We start from the raw sequence: 19154 nt of genomic DNA, 5'->3' as shown, positions 1-19154 counted from the left end.
GGGCTGTTTTGTTGTTTTTTAATGTGAGGGCTGCTGTGCAGCATGAAAGGGAATACAGGTGAAGGGACTCTGCTTAAGACCTTCCAAAAAGCTTTTGGGCACAGAGGGCAGGAGTCTCTCCTCTAGGCCAAGTCAGCCTCCCCCGGCAGGCTTAGTGAAACACTCCCGCGCCAGGGGGCAGTAGTCGCCGGCCACCACAATCCGTCCACAGCCCCGGGGAGCCAGAGGGACCCCAGAGGGACCCGGGAGGCTACGAGCCCCCCAGTGGCGCACAGAGCTCCGTCATGGAGCCCGCGAGTGGGGGGTCGGTCACCCCACGGAGGGACCAGGAGCGGCGGGCTCGGCGGGCCTCGCGTCGGGGAAGGGAGCCTGGGCTCCCGGGCACACAGTGACCTCCTCCGGTCCCGGCTGTCGGGCAACCCTGGGCTAGTGACCTGTCCCCCACTTGTGGAATGCAGAGGGGGGAAGCGGCGCCCGCCGCTGCACTCTTTCCAGGGTGCAGTGCGCTGCGGCGGCGGCGGCGGCGGCGGCGGCTGCAGAGAAGGAGCTGCGTCCGGGTGAAACCGACCCTGTGTCTTCAGCGCGGCTTCCCAAACCAGGCCCGCAGAGCCTGTCCTCCCTGACCTGCTCCACCAACAGAGCAGGTCATCTTAGCCGTAGCAAGCCCCACCCACAGAGAACTCAGAAATTTTCCTTTTGAATGACAAAGAAGTATGGCCTAGAAATGTTCTGCTTAATTGCCCCGCGTGCTAAAAAGGCGGCTCACCAGGCGTGGCTCGCCAAGGAGGGGGCTGCTAGGGGGAAGGGCTGGAAGGGGGGGAGGGGCGAGACCAGCCGCTGCCCGGCGTGCCACGGCCCAAGGGCCACCGGGGACCCTCCATCGTCCCCCCCCACCTCGCTGGAACCGCGAGGGACGCCTTGGGCGGCCCCGCCCGCCGGTGCGCTGGTCTCCAGCCCTCTCCTCCACACCTCCGCCCCGCCTGGCGCACTGCGTGGCTTGCCTAATTCCCTGGACCGGACAGAGGCGGCCGCGCTGAGGACACGCCACCCGGCTCCAGCCCTTTGGTCGGGCGGCTCCGGACCCACCCCCTGTGCGCACTCTAGCGGGGCCGGAAGCCGCCAGCGGGTCAGGTGCAGCTCGGAGCAGCGCTCGGTGAGTCGCCCAAGCAGCTCGGGAAGAGTTGATGGGGGTCAAGGGGGAAGGAGGGAAGGTCAGGGAGGAAGGCGATTGTTTCCATTCTTACCTTTGCTAGCTGCCCAGAGACCAGCAGAAGCTAGACTCAGGAGGCAAGCAAGGGACCTTTGGCCTCCACATTTTCGGGGGCAACTTTCCTCAAACCGGGATCCGCCGGCTCTGAGCACTGACCGGCCCCAATCTAGGGGAGACAGGAAGCTCGCAGTTTTCTTGGTAAGGGGAAGGGAGGCTGTGGGTATCCTCCACTTTCGAGCGCTAGCTTTGGACCCAGACAGAGACCTAGACTTGAATCCTCTCCTACTACCGTGTTGTTGGGTGGTTCCGTAACTTTACTGAGCCTCACTTTCCCCGTCTATAAAATGGGAATATAATGCTACCTCCCAGGGTCCCTGTGAAGATGAAGCCAAAAGACGCTGCAAAGTGCCGAGCCCGAAACCTGTGAGCACAGGTCCGCATGTACCGGAGAAGAATCGCCACTTCCGGTCTCATGGGGTGCCCTTTGGGCCAGGCCTGTCCTCTCGAAAGGCGAGGGGATGCCTCCCTGACCAGGAGTCACATGGGGGCACAGACAAGAGCCAGAGCCCTGTCACCAAGGCTGCTCCAGGCGACCCTGTGGCGCTCTGGTTGGTGGCTGTCCCAGCCTTTGCGTGGGATGCACGTTATGACAAGGACACTTTTCCTTAAGGAGGACACCCCCCACCATACCTTCTCCTCCGACGCCTTCACCTCGGGAAACTGGGAACCACTGTCGAAATCATTAACACCTGGAAACTCCCTGCTACAGAGCCGAGGTCCCATTTTCCAGGTGGGAACCTCGAGGTCACAGATGGTTAAATGATGTATGCTAGTTAATGGAGATACCTTAACTCTCTTCCACTCTCCCTTATGTATGTTTAATGCCGTGTGTTGCATTCTCTGTTAATCAAAGGATAAACATGGGCCCGTTTGGGCAGCCAGAGAAGGAGGCACCAGGGACACACATTGCAATGCTTCCACGATGGGGCGCCCTGCAGGGTTTACTGCAGCGCTCTGGGTCGAGGTGAGGATGGAATGCAACACCAAACAGGAAAATGGACTCAGGGAAGCCACTCTCACTCTCTGCCCCTGGGGTGGACCCCGGAGTTTGGAACAAGACTTTGCCCTTGAGGGACATGGTCCTGGCGCGTTTTGAGCCAGAGAAGACGCCTTTGGCTGCTGCGCAGGGGCCCCCTTCTCCAGCGCTTCCTCCCATGCAGCCTTTAAAACCTGCTCCGAATGCTGACTGGATCCAGAAAAGGGACTGAACCTTGGGCCCGCCGCCCTTTCCCATAAAGCAACGACCCTGCAGTTTTGTCAGGAAGAAGTTTAAGTTTGAAGGTAAAGACGTCCCTTGGACCATGCTCATTCACAGTTGTGTCTCCAGGACACGATGCTACGCACACAGTGGGCGGCAGAGAAATGTGGGCACCAAGAGCCAGCCCTGGCCCTCTGACTCAGCGAGAAAGACAAGTGTCTCTGCCCAACCTTCCCGTCCTCTCGCTCCACTGACAGTGATCTCTTCCGCACCTTCCTTCCCACCCACCCCAACCCGCGCCCGGCGTAGTGGTTTCTGCTTCTCTCTACCCCTGCCACTGAGATGGTCTCTCCCTGCTGCCTGAGCTCTGACATCCCCCGCATACGCGCGCGCGCTGGATGCCCCTGTCTGTGGTTATCGTCAACCCCTCCCCTGCTCCACAGTCGAATCTCCACAGCCCTGGGCGCTATCCCTTTATGCCAAAGCCTCTCGTTCCCTCGTCCTTGCAGACACCGGAGGATGTGGGATTTGCAGGATTTGGATCCCCGCTGGGCAGCTCAGTGAGCTTATAGGCATAAATGAGCAGGCTTGCATACTGATTGGGTTTAGGTGAGTAGTTCCCATGCCCCATGCTGTTGGCTCCACGCCCCTAGAACACCCAGCGGGACCACTCCTCCAGCGTGGCCTCAGCCTGGGGAGCCAGACGCTGGTTGAGCAGCGGGGGTCTTCTTCTGAAGAGCTCCCACACTTGTTAAGCTCAATGCCCCGCTACGTTGCCACCTCCTCCAGGGATCCCCGACTCTATCCTTGACCCTAGCCCTGCTGTGGTCCCATGCAGGTGGGCTCAAGGCGCTGAGATGGATACGAATGGCTCCCAGAACTGGGGGTCCTCAGACAGTACAGAGAAGCAATCAGACGGTACCCGTGGTCAGTGCACAGCCCAGTGCAAGGCCTGGCACAGGGTGCTGGCAAAATGGGGTCAGGGAGAGCTTCTTGGGGGTCCAGGCAGTTTGTTTAATCCATCTTCACAACAGCCCTGAGGTAGGTTATACTCATTTTACAGATAAATTATACATTGGAGTTGAGAGATTAAGTGCTCTTTCACCATGACAGAGCAAGGATTTGAAACCGGGTCTACTGGATGCCAAATCTTGTCTTAACCTCCATATTATAAGCATATCCCACAAAGGAAGCAATGTGAGCAAAGAATAGAGGAGGAGGCTACAGGAAAACGTAATGTTTCTGGAGCACCAAGCTCTGTACACAAAGGGGTGAGAGTGGAGGCTGGAGAGGATGCTGGGGGCCTTGGAGAGAGCCATGGAAGTCACAGTCAGGAATGTGGACTTGGTCCTGAGGGTGGTGAGGGGCTGACCCCCCACCCCGAGGTTTTATACAGGAAAGAAATGCACTCTCTCTCTGGCTGCGGTTAGGAGGGTGGGTGCAGGTCGGGGGGAGGGGAAGCAGAGGGGTGACTGCCATGTGCTCTAGATCTTGCTTCTGGATGTTTTTCTCATTATGCACACACAGAAAATGATTCCTTTTGTATGACACACTGGGGTAATAAAGGAGAGGGCTGCTCAACCAACCCAGGGGCTCCAGCCATCTAAAATCCCTGCACAGCCACCCCTATGGCTGAGGAATCTCAGGCAACATGTACCCCGGTCACAGTGGACCTGGACTTAGGTAGTGACAGTGAAGGATGAAGAACAAGTGCTGGACTCAAAGGATGATTAGGAAGCAAAGTTAGTGTCACATAAAAGGTGTGAAGATGGGGCTTCCCTGGTGGCGCAGTGGTTAAGAATCCACCTGCCAACACAGGGGACACGGGTTGGAGCCCTGGTCCGGGAAGATCCCACATGCTGCGGAGCAACTAAGCCTGTGCGCCACAACTACTGAAGCCCGCACGCCTAGAGCCTGTGCTCCGCAACAAGAGAAGCCACTGTAATGAGAAGCCTGCACACCGCAATGAAGAGTAGCCCCCGCTCGCTGCAACCAGAGAAAGCCCGCGTGCAGCAACGAAGACCCAATGAAGGCAAAATAAATTAATTAATTAAATAAATTTAAAAATTTTTTTAAAAGGCGTGAAGATGGCAGATGACCCCTGGGTCTCTGGACTGAATAACTGGATAAACTAGTTCCCTCACTGCTGCAGGGAACATGGGGGTAGGGCTGGGTCATGGGGAAATGATGCGTTCTTTTCGGCTGCCCCGTGTTGGAGGTGCAGAAGCCCAACAGGAAGTAGATCAGGGTTCTGGAGTCAAACAGACGGGGTCCAACTCCTACGTTCATTAGCCTACTCATTCAGTTACCTTGAGCAAAAAACTTGATCTCTCTAAACCTATTCTTTCATCTATAAGATAGGGATAAGAATAGAATTACAGGGTTGTGATGAGAGTAAAATGAGATAATGTACTGTGCCTGCGACGCAATAGGTATCTAAAAATGGCAATTCTATTATTGTTTCTATTCATTATTATTATCAGTAAATCTGAAGCTCAGAAAAGAAACAATTTATGATGTCGTCAAAAGGAAATTGAAACCATGAGAATAAATAAGATGACCCAAAGAGTGTGGTTGATGAGAAGGGAGCACTGACATTTCAGGAGTGGACAGAGGAAGAGGCGCCTAAGAAGAAATGGTCAGGGAAGAAGGAGGAAAGCCATCAATCAGAGCCTGGCATCATGGCAGCCACACACATGACGCAGCTACACAGCTGATCCTCTGTCTCACTTCCTCCTTGCTAACAGAACCTGATGTTGTTAGGGTAAGCCCTCTCCTCTGGATGTCTGTGTGCCTCAAAGGAGGCAGCCCACAGCCCCAGCTCCCCTGCACTGGAAGGTGGATTCTTTACCACTGGACCACCAGGGAAGTCCCAAGTCTTTAAGCCAGTTTGAGTTTATTTTTGTGTATGGTGTGAGGGTTTGTTCTAACTTCATTGACTTACATGAGGCTGTCCCAACTTTCCCAGCACCACTTGCTGAAGAGACTGTCTTTTCTCCATTGTATATTCTTGCCTCCTTTTTTGATGGTTAATTAACCACAGGTGTTGGGTTTACTTCTGGGCTCTATTCTGTTCCATTGATCTATATGTCTGTTTTTGTGCCGATACCATGCTGTGTTCACTATTGCAGCTTTGTAGTATTCTCTGAAGTCTTGGAGGGTTATGCCTCCAGTTTTGTTCTTTCTCCTCAGGATTGCTGTGGCAATTCTGGGTCTTTTGTGCTTCCATATAAATTTTAGGATTATTTGTTCTGGTTCTGTGAAAAATGTCATGGGTATTTTGATAGGGATCACATTAAATCTGTGGATTGCTTTGGGTAGTATAGAACATGGCTATTTCTTGTGCCAACCTAATATATATATATAATTGTATGTGCATTTTTAGGTGTGGGATCATTTTTAAACGCATTATTGGCTCCAGGGATTTTTTTCTTTTGGGGGAGGTAGTGCCTAATCATGTGAATTCATGCTGAAAACCTATATGAGGGTAGGCTCATGGATACAGACTCTCAGGGGAGATTGCCCTACCCCGATTCAATTAGCATCAGAATCCAAGAAAGGCAGTTTCCCTGAGAATTTGGACCCCAGAAAAACTTTAGATGTTGGAATTATCAGATCTAGCATATCAAATAAGTACCCTTAATATAATATAGTAAATAAAAGAGAGCCTCGGGCTTCCCTGGTGGCGCAGTGGTTGAGAGTCCGCCTGCCGATGCAGGGGACACGGGTTCGTGCCCCGGTCCGGGAAGATCCCACATGCCGCGGAGCGGCTGGGCCCGTGAGCCATGGCCGCTGAGCCTGTGCGTCTGGAGCCTGTGCTCCGCAACGGGAGAGGCCACAACAGTGAGAGGCCCATGTACCGCAAAAAAAAAAAAAAAAAAGAGAGAGCCTTGAAAATATGACAAAAGAGGAAGCAGATGTAGAAAAAAATCAAACAACTCCTAGAAATGAAAAATCGAAATTTAAAATTCAATAGATAAGTTTAACAGCTGATTAGATACAGCTGAAAGGATGATTAGGGACATGGAAGATAGAACAGAGGAGAGGCAGAGAGATGGAAAATATAAAATAGAAGTTTAAAAGACATGGAAGATAGACCAAGAAGATGTATCATACATTCAGTCATAATTCTAGAGAGAGAGTAAAGATGAGGGAAGAGGCAATATTTGAAAATATAATGGAGGATTGCTTTCTATAGATGACAAAGGACCCTAATCCACAGAGTCAAGGAGCCAAAGAAATTCCAACTATGATTAAAGAAAAATGCACACTCAGAATCATCATAGTAAAACCATAGCACATACTATATTAAATATTAAAACATTAAATAATGTACTGCATTTTATAACATAATAGAAATCAAGTATAACTTCCAAAGTGTTAGAGAAAAAGGAATGAAGAAAATAAAAACCAATCCAAAAGAAGGCAAGAAAGGAGAGAGAAACAAAAGATAGAAAGGCATGAAAAAAGAAAACACAGTATAAGATGGAAGAAATAAATATATCAATAATTGCACTAAATTTAAATATTTTGAAATAAAGCTGCATTTTAAAGACAAACATTGTCAGACTGGGTAAACAAAATCCAGCTATTTGTTCTTTACAAGAGACATATGAAAGTATAAGTGTACAGAAAGTTTGAAAGTAAAAGGGTGGAAAATGATGTACTAGGTAAATACTAAATAAAAGAAAGGTCATATAGCTATAGGAGACAAAATATTTTAAGGGAAAAAACTTATTAGAGATAAAAAGATAACTGTATAATGATAAAATATTCAATTTTCTAATACGGTATAACAATTTAAAAAAAATGATATAGCTTCAAAAATGAGCTGAAATGACAAAATTACATGGAAAATTAGTCAAGACCACTATCTCATGAGCTATTTCAACACACATTTCTGTGATTTTCTGTGAATAAGCAGTAGATAATCATAAAGGACATAAAAGATTTGAGGAACACAATTAACGAGCATGATCTAATGAGCATATATAGAACTCTATATCCAATAACTCTCCAATATATGGTATTTTCAAGCATCCGTGGAATATCTACAAAACTGGACCATTAAAAATTAAATGCTGGGGGTCAGGGCATGAATAGGCAGAGCACAGAAGTTTTTTAGGGCAGTGAAAATACTCTGTATAATACTATAATGGTGGATACATGTCATTAAACATTTGTCCAAACCCGTAGAATGTACAACACCAAGAGTAAACAGTAATGGAAACGGTAGACTTTGGGTGACAATGATGTGTAGATGTAGGTTCATCAGTTGTAACAACTGTACCACTCTGGCAGGGGATATTGATAATGGGAGAGGCTATGCATGTGTAGGGGTTGAGTGTATGTGGGAAACTTCTATACCTTCTTCTCAATTTTGCAGTGAACCTAAAACTGCTATAAAAAAAAAATAAAGTCTTTTTTTTAATTAATTTTTTTTTTTTTTTAATTTATGGCTGTGTAGAGTCTTCGTTGCTGTGCGCAGGCTTTCTCTAGTTCAGCCGGGGCTACTCTTCATCGCGGTGCACGGGCTTCTCATTGCAATGGCTTCTCTTGTTGCGGAGCACGGGCTCTGGTAGTTGCAGCACGTGGGCTCAGTAGTTGTGCAACACAGACTTAGTTGCTCCGTGGCATCTGGGATCTTCCCGGACCAGGGATCGAACCCATATCCCCTGCATTGGCCGGTGGATTCTTAACCACTGCACCACCAGGGAAGTCCAAAAAATAAACTCTTAATCAAAAAATCAACTGCTTCAGCCATAAAGCATTAGTCAAGGAAGAAATTACAATGGAATTAGAAAATATTTAGAAACAAGAGCTGATGAAAATATTACATAACAAAACCTGTGGGATGCAGTTAATATAGTATTTAGAGAAATATATAACCTTAAATATTTCTCATAGACAAGCTCAAAAATTAATAAGCTCAAAAGTTAAAGTCTCAAAATTAATGAGCTAAGTGTCCAATCAAAATAACACCCCAAAAAGTAAAAGGAAGAAAAAAAACTATAGATAAGAAAAAATTTTTAAAAGAAGATGAACAAAGCCAGAAGTTGATTTTTTAAAAATATTCATAAAATTGACAAAATTCTGGTGACAATGATCAAGAAACAAAAAGAAGGCACAAGTAACCAATATTAGGAATAGAAATGAGTTAAGAATACAAGTCACAAACTAGAAAAGGATATTTGTCATGCAATAAATATAAAGACTATGTAAAGAATTCCTATACGGAGTAAGAAAAAGATAGACAGCCAGTGGTTCAAAAGGAATTCCACAGAAGAAACATTTCACAAATTTTTGAAAAGGTGTTCGGGAATTCCCAGGCAGTCCAGTGGTTAGGACTCTGTGCTTCCACTGCAGGGGGCAGAGGTTCGATCCCTGGTCAGGGAACTAAGATCCCGCATGCCTCGAGGTGCAGCCAAAAAAGAAAAAGGAAAGGTGTTTAACCATATTAGTAATCAAGGAAATGCATGTTAATACCTATGAGATTCACAAAATCAAAACGTCAGACAATACCAAGTATAAGTGAGCGTATGAAGCGGGGGCACTACACCATCTGCTAGCTGGTAGCAACCTTTGGAAAACAGTTGGCCTTATCTGAAGTTAAAAGTGTGCATATACCCATATGGATCTTTTGCCTAAAACACCTTTTTTCTTAATCTTACTGAAAATATCTTTGTTTATTTCTGAATTCTTTCTTCCTTTAACTACAACATTGATTTCTTCATTTTAATTTTAAATACATCCTTCTTATTCTCTTGATAATGGGATTTGACTTTCTCTTTTTGAATGGGCATTTATTCCCTCATCCAGCTTATATTAAACATTTTAGTATCAAGATCCATTAAAAATTTATTGAGGACCCCAAAGAGCTTTTGTTTATGTGAGCTGTAGCTATTTACCATATTAGAAATTAAAACTGAGAAGTTTTAAAAAAAATAAAATAAAAAACTATGCATACCCTATGACTCAGGAATTCCATTTCTAGGTATGTACTTCAGAGAACTCTTGAATACAAATGTTTATAGCAGTTTATTTTTCTTTGTTATGAATAAAAAAGAAAAATCTTGTAACCCCCTGGAGGTAACCTAGCTGATAAACAACAGTAGAAGGGTAAGTAAATAAGCTTCAGTATATTCACCCAAGGGAATACCGTATAGCAATGAAAGGAACTGCAGCTACAGAGAACAATATGGTGAATACCATTATCAGAACATCGGGGGAAAAAAGCAAATCATCAGTGAGTTACATAAAGAATTATCCCATTGCTCTAAAATTCAAACAGTTACAAACACTGAATTATTTAGGGTGTGATGGTCAGTTTTTTGTGTAAGTTTGTGTAGGCTAGAGTTCCCAGTTATTCAGTCAAACACTAAGTGTTGCTGTGAAGGTATTTTATAGATGCATGAAAGTCCATAATCACTTGATTTTAGGTGAGGGGGATTATTCTAATAATAATCTGTATGGACCTGTTGTAATCAGTTGAAAGGCCTTCAAAGCAGAGCCAAGGCTTTCCTGAATAAGAAGAAACTCCCACTGTGGACTGCAGCTTCAGCTCCTGCCCAAAAGTTGCAGCCTGCCCTTCCCAGTGGCCTACCCTGCAGATTTCGGACTTACCTAGCCAGGCCCACAAATGCATAAGCCAATTCCTTGCAATAAATCTTCTTAATATAGGCCTCCTACTGATTCTCTTTCTCTGACTGACAGATTTTGGTCCTGGAGGTGGTTCTAGAGGAAGAGAATCTTAAGGATAAGTTTCCTGAATAGGTCCTGGATTTGCTGGAACTGTTTCTGTAGTCTGATTAGATATAAAGGCATAAATGACTCTATTTCAAGTGGTAAAGAGGGTACTTACTGGTAGTCCATGGAGTGATGATATTAGAGATATGAAAAATATTGCCATTGGATACTCCAGGCAAGGGTTTGGATGACCTTTGAAATTTTTTTTTTTTTTTTTTTGGCAATGCCACGAGATTTGTGGGATCTTAGTTCCCCAACTAGGGATTGAACCTAGGCCCTCAGCAGTGAATGCGCTGAGTCCTAACCACTGGACCACCAGGGAAATTTCCTGGGTGACCTTCGAACATTTTAGTCAAACTAAATTGTATAATGAGATTGGCTGGTGGTTCCTAACTGTGCTGGACAAATTGGGAAAAGAGAAGGATAAGCTCAAGGCTTTAAATTCCCAGCTCAAGATCCTCATAAAATGACCCAAAAGCTGGCTGAAAAACAAACCCCATATCTCACTCTGTGAGTGGCTGAATTATAATGCAAATTGAATTCCCAGTCTCAATGGTATCTACTGTTAAAGTGAGGGCACTGATTGCGAAGAGATGGGATACTGAAAGTTGGAATGAGGACAAGTGGGAAGACCCTGAGAGAGATGGGGACGTTGAGTCCCGCAATTCTGGTGAGACTTTTCGAACAGTAGAAGCAGACTTTCCACTGGCATCTGAGGGGATTAACCCTGCATTGGAAACTGTAATGGCCTCCCCAAAGCAGCTGCTTTGCAAGACAGTGCTGTTCCTCCTCAGGACCCACTCCCACCCCTCCCTTTGCTTCTAGACCTACAATTAGACTCAAGTCCCAGCATGTCCCTAAAGGTGAAGTGTAAAGCAGGAAGAGGTGTGCTATTCACCAAAAACATTGCATGATTTTCCCAATTTATACAGACAAAGTCAGGGAATATGAGATTGTAATGTTAGAGTGGAGTACTTGTGTAAGACCTGCTCGTCAGCCCCAGGAAGGTGCAGAGGACACGTTTTTCACCACAACACAGAGGAATACTTACAAAGGTGGGAGAGACTATTAATACCAGCAAAGGAGTGATGTCCCTCTCACCCCTGCAGCCTCATCCCACCAAGCCTGGCAGAGAAGAGAAGGGCCAAGACGCACCTTTATCGGTACTTTTCTTAGTTCCTCTGATCAGACCAGCGTGTCATGCGCCCAACCCTGAACCAATTAGTGTGGCCAGTGGGATGGGAAATGTTATTTGGCTTAAACAATTCAGGGTCTATGCCTGGGTTGGGGATGGGATCAAATCCCAAGCCACATAGCTGAAAATAGGTGATGGGGGTGAAGAGTACGGTTCTGAGTGGGAATTCTGACTACTGTTAACTGGAAAGGGGGAATAGATGGTGGGCACTAAACAGGATGAATTTCCTCTGTTGCTGCAGAAGGAAAATAGTACAGACTCAGGACCCAGGCTTGCTACGTACCTACTCACACCAGGGCAGGGCAGGCTGGGTTTCTGTGTTCCCTATCAGTGTAATGGATTTGGTGTTTTAATCTAATCATGTAGTAAAAGTTCCATACTTGAAAAAAAAGTTCTATACTTGAGAAAAGCTTCAAACACATGCATAAATGTATCTTGACAATTGGACTATACCAAATCCTGTTTATTATCATAGTCAGTAGAAGTGCTGGTTTTGAGGATCTCCTAGTGTTGGAGGAGGTCATAGAGAGCATGTGACCCACGAGCTGGACCCCGGCAACTGGAGGCCCCTCACCACCTCCCCATCCTTGGAATGTGTGCTCTGCTTGTCTTCCTTACGCTAGAAGCTGCCCAAGGACACAGCTTTGAGATAGTCATGTGGTGCTGAGACCATCTGGACGTTGTACGTGATGGAGCCCAGTTCAGTCCTCTGTATAAACTTCAAGATTCTGGCAGGCGGGTGTGGAGATCTGTTCATCTTGCAGCCGCCCAAGACAAGCTTGGTAAGTAGGTTCTCTTGCTTCTTAAACCTGCCACCTACCAATCTGCAGTGGTTTGCCTCTTTCTTCAGTCTCTCCCTGCCCTTCACCTATGGGGCCAGTTTCAGAAGCTCCCAAGAAGGTTGCAAACTAACACCTAGGTGTCTGGAGCAGCATGGATTATTATTTGTGCCTCAACTAAAAGTAGTAATAGCTTTTAGCTTTGGTCACTTATACGTGCAAACTCTGTATATACTAAGTACCCTCCACGCATCAGCTCTTAAATCTCCCTCAACCCTGTGAGCTTGATATTATTATCTGACTTTCCTGATAAGGAATCTGAGGTTTAGGGATATAGGCAGCTTGTCCAAGGTAACACAGCTACTAATGGCAGAGCTGGAATCTGAACCACGCCTACAGGACCGCAAAGTTTGTCCTGTATGATGGGTATCGTGCTTTGCCCCTACCCCTGTCTCCACCCCACACCCCTGCCCTGTCCTGCAGTATCAAATTGGCTATTAATGAAAAAAATTCAGGTTCAACCTTTGCTTCCCAGTGCTAAGTTTGGCCTCATCTTCTATCTGAAAACTCTAAAAGTCAGGATATTCACTGGCTCTGGAAAAATAGTCTGCACAATTCAGTTGCAAAGTTTGAGCAGAGGCTGCAAAACTTATCTTTTAAGCTCTATGAGGTTTTAGTATCAGGAAGCTCCTTGTCAACATCTGCCAGGTTCCTGTTCTGTTGCTTCACTTTGTCTTGTCTCCTCTGTTATGACTTGATGTCATATCTGAGAACAATAGCTGTTTATGGTCAAGCTTTAAAATGTCAAAGTCAGGAAGTCAGGGAACCATATGTATTTCTGGAGGAGTAACAAACACGTTGTCAGACTTGTTTTTCTATGCACCCGTGATAATTTACTGGTGTTGATAAAAAGGTCCATCATGCCGTGGACTCAGATTCCCACTGATCTTTGAGTCAAGGGAGTGAGAACCTCCACCAAGAGGAGTCTGTTTGGGCTGCTTTAACAAGATACCACAGACTGGGTGGCTTTTAAACAACATAACTTTATTTCTCACAGTTCTGGAGGCCGGAAGTCTGAGATCAGGGTGCCAGCATAATGAAGGCCTTCTTCCTGGTTCATAGCCAGCAACTTCTCGCTGTGTCCTCACATGGTGGAAGAGGTGAGGGAGCTCTTTTATAAATGGGTGGTGTCTCTTTTATAAGAACACTAATCCCATTCACGAGGGCTCCACCCTCATGACCTAAGCAGCTCCCAAAGGCGCCACCTCCTGATACCATTAGAATTTCAGAATTAGAATTTCAACATATAAATTTGGGGAGGGGGTGGGCACAAACATTTAAACCACAGCAGTGTTTCCATCACCTTCCAAAAGGTAGGATCCAGGATGTGTGAAAGTTGGAGGGAGTGACTGAAGACCACGGGGTCGAATATAGTTCATTTTTGCAAAGAAATGGATGGAATCCATTGAGGTTCCTAAGTTTTCAGAAGTGTAAGACCCAGGCTGCCATGCTTGCTTGTGAATAGGAGCTGGTGAATAGGATGGGGCTGTGAGACCCAGATTTGGAAGGTACCCTAATCCTACTTGCAAATGTCATATTTAGACACTTAGCAAAATGTCATATTAGGAAAAATATTTAGCAAATGCCATATATAGACACTTAGCAAATATGGTTAGCAAGTAACCAGGTTACTCAACAGAGGCCTCAGTTTCCCCATCTGGAAAATGGAGATAATACGACCCACTGCCCCAGACTGTGGAAAGGATTAATTGAGATATGGATGTAAAGTTCCTGGCATTTAGCAGGTACTTAGTAAATAGCAGCTATTATTACTAACATTTTTATTGTGTGTAGACCCATATTGAGTTTGTTCAGACAATTGAACATATAATTTATAATAACTAACAAATGTTATGCTCCTCAGATGCAGGTCTGTGGAACCAGAATAGCATCTGTAGCAGCTGAAGTCATCCTAGGCTCTTGGCCCTGTGTCCTGGCAGCAATTTGATATGAAGATGGCAGCCAGGGTGCTGTGGGGCAGCCTCAGCCTGCTCCGCCTGGTGTGGTGTCTCCTTCCGCAGACAGGCTACGTGCACCCAGATGAGTTCTTCCAGTCTCCTGAGGTCATGGCAGGTAAAGCTCCCCATGTGTGGTTACAGTAAGCTGCAGCAAAGTCTGGTCAAGGAGCTGATTGGCTATTTAGTGCCGAGGGAGAAAAATGTCTGTGCAGATAAGCAGTAAATCCACAAGCCTCTTTGGCATAATAATTTGGGAGTGGGGACTTCGCATCTCCTTCCTGAGTGGTGACATTGACCTTCTAAATGATACCGATGAAATGCCAGCCTCTTTGACATCTTCCTGCTTATAACAACAGTACAGGTCATTCAGAACAAAAGCTATTTTGGGCTTCTCAGTGGAAGGATTTTAGAGTTGGGCTTCCCCAGTGATTGGGGAAACTTACACAGGGCTGTGACATAAAATAATAATGAAACTTTTCTTCTGTAGGTTCATGTGATGGCTGAGGGAACCCAGACCTAGAATGCTCACTTTTTAGAACTTAAATTCTAGGTGGTATAGGACACATCATGAAGATGGTTGCTGGAAACCTTGAGGCCTTTCAGATGCTGTGGTCACAAGGCTTCCTCCTCATGGTTCAAGATGGCTGCTTGTGCTCCAGGCATCGGGTCTGACACCAAGTCTTTCCCGACACCAGAGAAGAGATAGGCATGCCTACTTTCTTTAAGGGCATATTTTGAAAGTCACATTCTTTTTGCCCATTCCATCCCATTGGTCAGAATGTATCATGTGACCACACGTACCTGCAAACGGAAGCTAAAAAATATAGTGTTTATATCTGACCAAATGCCCAGCTAAAGAGACTAAGGATGAAGGAAGGAATGGATATTGATTGGGGAGATATCAGCTATCTCTGCCACAGGGCTCAACAGGTGGATTTGTTTTTAAAGTTGAAAGGTCCAGTTTATTTTTCCACAACCCCCCCCCCCCCGTTTTTTTATAACCTGAGCCAGTAAAAAGCAGCCAGATTGATCTGATCCGAGGTTTTCTGTTTCCCTTTCACCTTCTGACAGAGAGGAAAAAACTGCCAAAAGGCCAGAAGAATAAGAAGCAAAGAGCCTTAGACAACCAGCAGTGTTATCAAATGTGAGATGATGTAGAGCTTGGAGCTAAGATGCAGAAATTAAGAGTTCATTTTCCTCACCCCCACCCCTTAGAGCTCTGGGACAGTGGGGCACAGAGTCACAGACTAGCCCCAGGCAGCAAGTAATTTTAATTACATGAGTATATTCTTAATTTTAAACATTAAGAATCATAGACAAAACCAGTCGCTTTTGACCATAACCACAGTTGCTTATTCCCTTCCCCCATTCTCACACTGGCTGTCCTGGGTAACAGTCATAATCACGGAGATGCGTTTTTGACTCTGACTTTGGAGACTTTAGAACTCAAGGAGAGGAATGGGGCCTCCCCCTGCTCCTCCTCATACATCCTGTCCAGGACACACTGTTACCTCACTTCCCAGGTGTGGGCTGTGTAACAAACCATCACAGACCTAGCAGCTTAAAACCAGCAGCTCACGGTTCTGTAAATCAGAAGAAGTCCAGCCTGGGCTCTCTGGTCAGGGTATCATAGTATGGGCTGGGCTGAGTTCTTGTCTGGAAGCTCTGGGAGAAAATCTGCTTCCAAGACGATTCTTGCTGTTGAACAAATTTAGTTCATTGAGGCTATGGAACTAAAGCCCCATTTCCTTGCTTGCTGTAAGCCAAGGGCTGCTCTCAGCTCCCAGAGGCCACCCACATTCCTTGCCAACTGCCCCTTCCACCTTTAAACCAGCAAATCCTTCTCACCTCTGATGTCCTCTTCTGCCACCAGCTGGAGAAAAGTCTCTGATTTATAGGGCTCATGTGATTTTTGTCACACACATCTGGGTGATCTCTGTATCTTAGGGTCAGTTGACCCCTGTGACGTAACCTAATCACAGGAGTGAACTCTGTCATCTTCCCAGTCCCAGGGATTATGTCCGGCATGTACACCAGGGGGCTGGAAAATCTTGGGGGCCATCCTAGGATTTTGTCCGTAATATCCTCTGCGCTGGGACCTGGCTCACCTCTCCTTCTCTCTCTGCAGAGGACGTCCTGGGCATAAAGGCCGCGCGGCCCTGGGAGTTTCACCCCAGCAGCCCCTGCCGTACAGTGGTCTTCCCACTGCTGACCTCTGGCTCCGCCTTCTGGCTGCTCAGGCTCTGGGAAGAGTGGGGGCCGTGGCCTGGCCTGGTGAGCGGCTATGCGCTGCTGGTCGGGCCCCGCCTCCTCCTCGCTTCCCTCTCCTTTGCCCTGGACTTGGCCGTGTACCACCTAGCCCCACGCTGGGGGGCGGAGCGCTGGAACGCCCTGGTCCTGCTGTCTGGTTCCTACGTCACCTTGGTCTTCTACACAAGGACCTTCTCCAATGCCATTGAGGGGCTGCTCTTTGCGTGGCTGCTGGTACTGGTATCACCCCGTGTAGCTGGGAGCTGCACTCCCAAGAAGCCTGCTCCAGGCCCGTCGTGGCACAGTTGGCTTCTTGGGGGTGTCATGGCTGCTGGCTTCTTCAACCGGCCCACCTTTCTGGCCTTTGCTTTGGTCCCCCTCTTCCTCTGGGGTACTTATGGAGCCACAAACCCCAGCTTCAAGTCGCTGACCAAGGAAGCCCTGGTGCTGCTCCCAGGGGCGACCCTCACAGCAGTGGGGTTTGTGGCTGTGGACAGCTGCTATTTCTCCAGTCCATCTAGACCCAGTACCCTTGTCCTTACACCTGCCAACTTCTTGTACTACAACCTGGATCCCGTAAACCTGGCGAGGCATGGCACACACATGCGGCTCACTCACCTGGCAGTCAATGGCTTCCTGCTCTTTGGGGTGCTGCATGCCCACGCCCTGCAGGCCGCGTGGCAACAGCTGCGAGCCTGCCTCCAGGCCTTCACACAGATGGGCTTCCCAAGGGCACTGGCTGCCCGGAGCCTGCAGTCCAGCCCCAGGTCTCACCTCCTGCTCCTCTACTTCATGCCCCTGGCCCTGCTGTCTGCCTTTAGCCACCAGGAGGCTCGGTTCCTAATCCCCCTCCTGGTCCCCCTCGTCCTGCTTTGTAGTCTACAGACCCAACTGGCACCCTGCAAGGGCACCCTGGTCCTCTTCAATGCCCTGGGTGCCCTCTTCTTCGGCTGCCTGCACCAGGGGGGCCTAGTGCCTGGCCTGGGGCACCTGGAGCAGGTGGTTCGCGCTCCTGCGCTCCCGCGTGTACCCACCCACTACACACTCCTCTTCACCCACACCTACATGCCCCCCCGGCACCTCCTGCACCTCCCGGGCCTCGGCTCGCCCGTGGAGGTGGTGGACATGGGCGGGGCTGAGGAACAGCTCCTGTGCCAAGCCCTCAGCAACCTCACCAGACGACCAGCCTGCCACGTGGCTGGTGGGCCGTGGCTCTGCCGCCTTTTTGTGGTGACCCCTGGCACCACCAGGTCTGCCATGAAGAAGTGCAGCTTCCCCCTCAAGAGTGAGACACTCATCTTTCCCCACTTGACTCTGGAGGACCCACCGGCCCTGTCCTCCCTGCTGAGTGGGGCTTGGAGGTACCATCTCAGCCTTCACATCCTGGAGCTGGGGGAGAAGCCTGACAATATGACAGAAAAGCCCCTGCCCAAGACTCAGCCATAGGTGAAGGTGCTGCTCCACCTTCTAGGTAGAGAGCTGGGCTGGGACAGAGCCCTGACTCTCTTCCTTCCCTTTCCCTTCCAGAATCCCCACCTCTCCTGTGCACAGCCTTTGACTGCTCCACCTTCTGGGTAAACTGACACCCATCTTCCCTCAAAAACCAAAGATCTGACCAGTTGCAGTCCTGATGCCAAGGTCCCCAAAGAACCTGGTGAAATCAATGACGCAAAATGCCTGTTCCTGCCCTATTCCTTCCAGCCACTGTGATGTTTTAAACATATAAATAGCACCTGACTGTGAAAGGAGACAACAATCTCCTAATGACTTTCCTGAATGACTCCCCCCAAACCTTCCAGGATGCCTTACCTCTTGCTGTCATGACAACCCTTTGGCTTCCTAGATACCTGGAAGGAGGCAGTGTAGTGATGTAGAAAGAGCAGGTAGCTCATATTCAGAGGAGTTAGTTCTCGTCCCTGGTCTGCTACACACTGGCTACGTAATCTTAAGAGAGCCCCTTCCCCTCACCCAGCCTCAGTTTTCCAGTCTGTACAATGGATCAGAAGGTCTCTGAGGGGTCTGCCAGCTAACACTGTGTCATTCCTGGGTCTGCAGCACATGTTCCCTGGCCAGACAGGCATGTCTCTCCCAAAGCTCTGTAAGCATAGAAGTGGGTGTGGCATATTTAATGGCACTTCAGGGCCTACCTACCGTCTCAGTGCTTGGTTATTACCAAAAAAAGTAGTTCTGGAACTTTTTTGCCCACCCACTGTCTTACTCCTGTCCCTGAGAGAGGTGATGGAACGTTTCTGCATCTCACCCTTGAGGGATCAAGCCCAGATGTTCTCCCTTCTCAGTTGGCCCCAGTGGGAATGGAGATAGAAGGCTCAGTCAGTATCTGGTGGCACTTGAGCACAAAACCTTAAATGTGGTCTGGTCGCTCTCCAAGCTCAAAGCTTCTGTCTGGAGCCCCTTCACAGGATGGAGAGCAGACCCCGGGCCAAACCCACACCTGCCGCCCTGGTGGAAGCCATCAGACGGGGGCGTGTTGCTCCTCACAACACAGCGCACCCCCACCCGGTCCGCTGGGAATATGAGGGGCTGTGGCACTAAGCTTGTCCTCGTTCTCCCTCCTCACGCCCCTGCCATCTCGTGAGAACAAGAAGCACCCAGGCCACTGAGAGCAGTATGCTGGAGGAGCACAGAGCAGGCGGCCAAACCTATACAACCGACCAAACCCGAGCGCTTTTCTAGTCCC

At 48.0% G+C, this 19154-nt stretch overlaps 1 protein-coding gene across 1 annotated transcript; it reads left to right on the top strand.

Annotated features, from left to right (window-relative positions):
• The first annotated feature begins 4971 nt into the window (after nt 1–4971).
• Nucleotides 4972–18565, top strand: PIGZ (phosphatidylinositol glycan anchor biosynthesis class Z). Its single transcript, XM_029213766.1, has 4 exons — nt 4972–5232; nt 12033–12191; nt 14113–14321; nt 16335–18565. The coding sequence occupies exons 3-4, from the start codon at nt 14198–14200 to the stop codon at nt 17900–17902; spliced, it is 1692 nt and encodes a 563-aa protein (XP_029069599.1). The 5' UTR covers nt 4972–5232; nt 12033–12191; nt 14113–14197; the 3' UTR covers nt 17903–18565.
• Nucleotides 18566–19154: the final 589 nt, after the last annotated feature.

Source organism: Monodon monoceros, unplaced genomic scaffold, assembly GCF_005190385.1.
Source record: "Monodon monoceros isolate NGI ecotype Baffin Bay Population unplaced genomic scaffold, NGI_Narwhal_1 Super_Scaffold_11, whole genome shotgun sequence".
Taxonomy (NCBI): domain Eukaryota; kingdom Metazoa; phylum Chordata; class Mammalia; order Artiodactyla; family Monodontidae; genus Monodon; species Monodon monoceros.
This window is presented reverse-complemented; position numbering and strand designations above follow the sequence as displayed.

Bases quoted from the DNA above. Each gene is read 5' to 3' on its own strand.
- PIGZ (XM_029213766.1), top strand. From the start codon at position 14,198: ATGAAGATGGCAGCCAGGGTGCTGTGGGGCAGCCTCAGCCTGCTCCGC. The intron at 14,322-16,334 runs GTAAAGCTCCCC...CTCTCTCTGCAG, and splicing joins GTCTCCTGAGGTCATGGCAG to AGGACGTCCTGGGCATAAAG.